This window comes from Balaenoptera ricei, chromosome X (genome assembly GCF_028023285.1).
Source record: "Balaenoptera ricei isolate mBalRic1 chromosome X, mBalRic1.hap2, whole genome shotgun sequence".
NCBI classification, from domain to species: Eukaryota; Metazoa; Chordata; class Mammalia; order Artiodactyla; family Balaenopteridae; genus Balaenoptera; species Balaenoptera ricei.
Window position 1 is genome coordinate 94,329,687 of NC_082660.1, and position 6,590 is coordinate 94,336,276.

A 6,590-nucleotide genomic window follows, 5' to 3' on the forward strand; every position below is an offset into this window, starting at 1 on the left:
GCGGGGTGAGAAAACAGAGAACCATTTTCTGATCTTAATGGAGCCCCCTCTTGTGTCTTGGAACCAGAATGGTTCCTACTCCCCTATCACCTCCATAAAATGGAGGGCAGTGAACAGAATTTGGAGAGTACCGGATGGATGTTTGGCTGCCACGTCCTTTCCTTACAGCCCTGTGAGCAGCCTCTTAGGAAGATTCCCTTAGAGTCCATGGCTGTTGAGCTCCTTGAATAGAACATGTCCCTGCCTGGAAACACACTGTACTCTCACCAGAGGGTCATCCCTTCCCACCCTGCACATGTATGTGCTCCCAACGGGTCAGGGTACAGATGGGGATGGGGGGAGGAGAACGTGTGGTCAGTGTAAACCTGCCACAGGCACTGGGAGGACTCCGTTACCTATTCTGGTGACTCAGAGCTATTACATTATGAAAGGAAGCTTCTTCGACATTCTGTTTGAATTGCATTGTCTTAGCCATTCCCACGCGTACCCAACTTAGTCCATTTGACACCAAAAAATCAATATATTGCTAACTTGCATCTTTATTGAAAACACAATGTTTTCTCCAAAAACAACAGGTACTGATTTTGTCCATTTATTCAATTTATCCAACAGGATTTTGGTGAATTGCTTTTGACGTTCTGTGAACAACTTCTATCTGGTACAAAGATACTATGGAAGAACTGTCATGAATACCATATTCAGAAAATGGGACCCATGAGATGACCATTGATGACAGGGCCCCATGCCATACCTACAGGGCCCACAGCAAAGGGAGGCACAGGTGGTGGGGGTGGCAAAGGCATCCCGGGTGGCAGAGGTGGTGGGCCGGGTGGCAGAGGTGGTGGGCCGGGTGGCAGAGGTGGTGGGCCGGGTGGCAGAGGTGGTGGCCCGGGTAGCATAGGTGGTGCAAGTGCCATGACTGGCTGTGGCACTGCAGGAACATATCCCCATGGAGGCTCTAAAACAGGGACTGCCTGATAGGGCTCATCAAAGGTTATCCCCATATGGGGGCCCAAGGCAACGGGGGGCACATTTCTGAGCATCAGTGCCCTCTCTTCTCTTCTACACTTGGCCCTTCTGTTCTGAAACCAAACCTTCAATCAGAGGGAAAAAGAGATTGGTTTAGTATATTGAACAGTTAATGTCATAATAGAAAACACACACCATGCAAGTCTGCCATTGAGATTTTACACTACAGCAGGAGAAGCTATTCCCTTATTGCTAAAATATCTTAGGAAAGCAAACAGCACACCTCCCTCAGCTAACCCTTAGTGAACCAAGCCTAGTCCAGACTTTGGCACATTGATTTGTCTCTCATTTTTAATATTCCTTAATAGGTTTTTTCCAAGTCCTAGATGCAGGCCTAACTGATGAATTGCACCGGGTCCCTGCTGTTAATGTCTATGCCTGGAAACAAGGTAAAGAAATGTTGGGCTATCGCTGTCCAGCTGCCTCCACCCCCTTCTCACCAGGAGTAGTGTCATCATGGTTGTGAGGGAAGCTGAGTGTGGGATAAAGATGGGTCCAATTAAAGTCATACCGAGGGGAACCATACCCTATTTGAAAAGCCCATCTTCAGTCTGAAGTAACTAATCCATAGGGGCATGGTGCACTTTTAGACAGGTTTCCTTCAATGACGTTTAACAGATCATTCTTTCTCTGAAACCTCGTAAGACTCAAAACAGATGGTATGTCAATGGAGGCCTGATCATGGGGGTCCCAGGGACTTGGTGGCTTGTCTTGCTGGGACATGAGAGGTGCTGAAGCCCTGGACACTGCCTTGATATTTCAGCCGTTAGTGTTAAGGAAAGTTTAGCTTAACTAAACCCAAATTCACTAAACCCAAAATCCTTTTCCCCAGATAAGATATTGGGCACCCTATTGTCACCACTGTCAATTTTGTGTTCTCCAATTTGCCCTACCCTCCAAACCTTTCTGGGCTCAGGACAAGGTCAGCTCATTTGGTCCCAGTTTCAGTTTCAGGATGCTGGACAGGAGCCACTGTTACCCAGAGTGTTAGGGTACCCAAGGCCCTGCCAGCTCCACTCCTTAACCAGGAGTCCCCAATCCCATCACTCATTCCTAAGGCAGGAAGGTCCAATTATGTTCAATCCTGTGGGGACAGGGGTCACAAAAGAGGCTTCTCCCTAAACGCTTGCCAACTATTAACAAACAAACAAACAAGCTATCAATTAGACTTTAGTGTCCTCTTAGTGTACTAGTTGATGGGGTTTACATTGTATTTAATCCTTTTGGACGTGCCCAAATGGCAGGTCTTAAGTGAGACAAATGGCCTCTTCTCTCTGCCTGCCCGAAGCCACCTTCTCTCTCTCCCATTTTAGGATTTGGTGTCCTTCTACTATATGGATATATAGTCTGAAGAAGGCCACTGTAATAGAGCTCATTTTGGAGGGATTCAAATGTACCTGTGGTCTAATCTCCCTAAACATAACCAAAAGCCCACGTATGGCAAATTTTGGTATGGGCCAATATTAGGTCCATATTCCCAATACTGGTTTCATAAAAGAGATCTACTATATTTGCACAAGATGGGTGGGGGAAGCATCTATTAAGTTTCTTGGGGAAATTCATGCTGTAGTGTTTGGAAATTTATGAGAACATTGTCTTTTTCCTTACTTGTGTCTTCTGGCTCATTTTCCCTTCAGAAATCCATTAAGAGGACTATGTAAACCAAGGCATGAGGAAAAGCAATTCAGCAAACCTTGTTTTTCTTTTCCTCTGGGTTTACCTTGCCTGTCTGAGACTCGTCCTGAGACCGAGCCTGACTGGTGGTCCAGCCTGTGGCATTAGGATGCCACCATCCAGTGGCCTGCTTTTCTGCATACCACGGACAGATGGGCAGTACGTTTCCATCACTGTACTCATGCATGTGCTCTGGGGCAAAACAAGTAAGCCATCTGATATATATATATATATATATGTATATTCATTTATTTATATATTTATATTGAGGGGGGAAAATACTTCTTTGATGTAACTATGGTATTCTATGACCTCAAATAGTCACTTTTTGATTCCATGATCTACAAATTTGTAATCACTGCCTGAATAAATGAAAAAGTATTTTAAATTAACACAGGTGAGAATCTGGCCTGAAGTGAGATCACCCTCACAACCAATCAAATTCCGGAAACCCACCTTTTCAAAACAATACCACCAAAAAGGATAAAAAAACTTAGATGTTAAAAATTCTTCAAGAGAATATTCACTTATGCATTTAGTAGTTTCATAAAGTTGAATTTGTATGTCACCTGCGATGCATATATTTGAATGTATACGATTCTTCTCTAACATTTCACTCCTTCTTAGGTCAGTGGAACTTTATTCAAAATTATTCTTTCTCTTTTTTGGATTCATTTTTTGAGGATAATTTTCCAAAGCTTACAAACCTTTTCCCATTACCACCGTAACTGCAGTATTTTAGCAATGTCTTCAGGCTGACATCAAAGTCTTCCAAAAAAATTAGAATTTAAGACTGCCACTCTCTACACTGATTTGCAAAACACTTAAAAACAGCAGCAGGAAGATTAGGCACTGGGACTTGGACTTTTTAGCCACCCCCGGCCATCAGTTTCAGTTTAACTAAATGTGTATTAGTTACTCATGTACTATGTTCTGTGTCTGAATTACTCCCTCACCCCAATGTCTAAATATTTATAAGTTCACTCATTTAGCCAAGAGCTTATGCCTGGTTTTAAGTAGTTTAAATAACTTAGTACAGTTGAACTTTCTTATAACCTAGCTCTTCAGTGTATTCATTTGAATACTTCCCAGGTGAGACTGAGCCCCAATAAATTCCACATAGAAATATTCCTTTAGGGAGTACTAACATCCTTCCTAAAGGATGCCAGTGTTAGAGGGAGATAAACTTTATTTATTGGAAATAAAAGTGTGTGTGTGTGTGTGTGTGTGTGTGTGTATAAAGAGAGGAGGAGAGAGGTGTGTGTTTTATATTTTTCCCTTTAGGAAATCGAATTCCCTCTGGTAAAGTACAATTTCCATAAGCTCGAACTTACTTGTCCTATTTCCCACCCCCAAAGCGCCCATTGTTCAAAACTTATTTGCTAAACACGGAAAAGACAACAAAACACACCAACTTGAGAGTTTCCAGGACAAAACCTAAAGCATGTTTTAGAATGGCTGCCCTGCCAATTTTAAAATTAAGATTTACTGACCTGCACTCTGGTTTCAGGCAAATTCAAGCGTCCTGCAATCGCCTCTCTGAGAGGGGGAAAAGTGCAAATGTTCAGTATTTGGAGTTGTGGATAAAATATATCATTTACATTTCTATACCCCTTCCCACAGTTTTCTGTAATACAGCTTGAGGTTTACTTTAGGGAGGGTTTTCCCATGGACAACTCATCTGTTAAATAAAATATAAAAAGGGAATACACATTAAAATTCCTGATAGTGTATGTTAGTTGAATATGACGCAATTAATTTTTCCGTTTGTGGGAAACTAACAGAGTATTGTAAAGCAATTATACCCCAATAAAGAGGTTAAAATAAATAAATAAATAAATAAAACGCCAAAATACCAAAAAAGCGGCGTTCTGAACCAGAGTATTTCTGTTTATTGTAAAAGGAAGCGGTAAACTCTCAAGGAGAAACTTCAAACCACGTTGGCCAAGCGATCAAGGGAAATTCTTTTTGCTCTTTAGCGGACGAAGATTGAATACAACGGAACCTGAAAGGGCGCCCCTAAACCTCACACCGATTTGTCCTCGTCCCCCATTACTACCGGGCCAGAACAAGCCTTCCCCTTGTCTGGACCACAAGGCCTCCGGGGAAGGTAAGCAACGGGAATAAGTCACTGGCTTTCTTACGGTCGAAACTCTGTCGCCTGGAAATGGCGCTCCACGAGGCAGGGCCAAGACTAAGGTGAGGCCAATGAGGCGCTCGCCTCGTGCGCAAAATTTAAAGGGCGCGAAAAAGCTGAGTAATTACGATAAATATTTTAATGCAATTTTCAAAATGTAAAAATGAATGCAAAACTCCATGATGAACAAATTACCAAGATTTTAAATTAAAGCAGGATTAATCGGCACTGCCTTCCTTGCTCCGAGTTCCGCTCCTGTCTTGCACCCCCGCAAGCTCTACAGGCATTGCCCCACGCCCAAAGAGCTAGGGCGAACCCGGCGCCCTCAAGCCTCCTAAGTAGCTTTTGGCCCAGGAGAGGAGGGGGAGGGTCCTGGGAAAGAGCCTAAGGCGCCCTGGGATAAGCGCGGGATCCTGGAGAACTAGGCGTCCGTCTCCGGAGCCAGCCACTTACCGCTCGAACACGTCGGGGTAACGAGTGCGCAGGAAAACTTTCTCCAGCTCCCGCCGCTGCAGCCTGGTGAACACCGTACGGCAGCGGCGCTGCTTTCCCGGTACAATCTGTGGCCCCTCAGCGGCCGGGGGGGCCACCTCCTCCTGCTGCTGCGGGGGCTCAAGACCGCCGTCGCCGCCCTCACGGTTTTCGTCCGAGGGGCTGGAACCGACCGCATTAAAGTAGTCTGCTGCTGCTGCTGCTGCTGCTGCTGCTTCTCCGAGCTCAGGTTCGGACAGCGTAGGCTCATTCTCTCCTCCGGTTACAGCCTCCGGGGTCAAGGTAGGCTCCGCATCTGGGAAAAGAGAAAAGCAAAAAGGAGAGACCGGGGCGAGAGAGCCCACGGTGCGCGGGCTGTAGGACGGCCGCTGCCGCGCAGCGTCCCGTCCACCTGCCCTTCCCAGGGAAAGTCCCTTTTCTGGAATTTGCCGAAGCACCTGTCCCCGTCTAGACACTGACTATGCAGTTCTTTCTCGTCCTCGTCGACTCCCAGGCTGTGGTAGCCGGTGTCATGGTGGCTGCACGCCATGTCTTGATTGCTGTCGATGAGGCCTTGCGCCTCAGCAGGCTCCGCGCTGGGGCCGTGGCGACTACCTCGTGGGCTGCTCCTCTGCCGCCGGGACCTCTTCGGGCGCCGACGCTCGGGCTTGCGCGTCTTATATAGAGCGGTATGTTGCTTCCGCGGGTTCAAAGCATACGCGTTCGCGTCGGTTAGACGCCCCCTACTAGAATTCACATTGCCTCTCGTGGGGGTCGGTGGGACTCGATGGGGGCGCGCTCGCGGCCAGGGTGTGTAAAAAAACATAGGGCGAGTGCGTGTGAGTGGTGCTGGTAGTGGGCGCGCTTATTCGGGGAACGGTGACTCGTTTAACTGACTGTTTGCAACTTGTACGAAGTGTATGATCGGAGGAAGGGGCTGTGCTGGACTGCGAAAGCAGTTTGCGGGCGGGGGGCAAGACTGCACACTAGCTCGTGGAGGTTGTGAAGTGTTTGAAGAATATTCTTCCGCCCAACCCTCGATGTTCCGCAATTCGGCAGTATCGCCGGTGTTCCTTGCTTCCCCAGGGGAAAAGGCGGAGAGATACAGCTGGGTAAAGCACGAGCCCCCAGAAAACAAAGCGCGCTAAAGCGAAGTTACTTTATCTTGCCCTGGGCTCTGAGCAAGGTTCTCGCTTCGTAGAAGTTGGTGGAATGGACGGAACTATCTGATTTTGTTACATTCGCGCGCGAAACCTGCGAATCCAGCTAGCGGTTAAGA

The 6,590-nt window shown here is 46.7% G+C and overlaps 1 protein-coding gene across 1 annotated transcript; it reads right to left on the reverse strand.

Annotated features, from left to right (window-relative positions):
• Window positions 1–698: 698 nt before the first annotated feature.
• ESX1 (ESX homeobox 1) lies at window positions 699–5,861 on the reverse strand. The gene is made up of 4 exons (XM_059910448.1): window positions 5,792–5,861; window positions 5,294–5,627; window positions 4,197–4,242; window positions 699–1,094 (listed from the first exon to the last, which is right to left on the reverse strand). Exons 1-4 carry the CDS (start codon window positions 5,859–5,861, stop codon window positions 699–701), a joined length of 846 nt encoding a protein of 281 aa, XP_059766431.1.
• Between the last annotated feature and the right edge of the window lie 729 nt (window positions 5,862–6,590).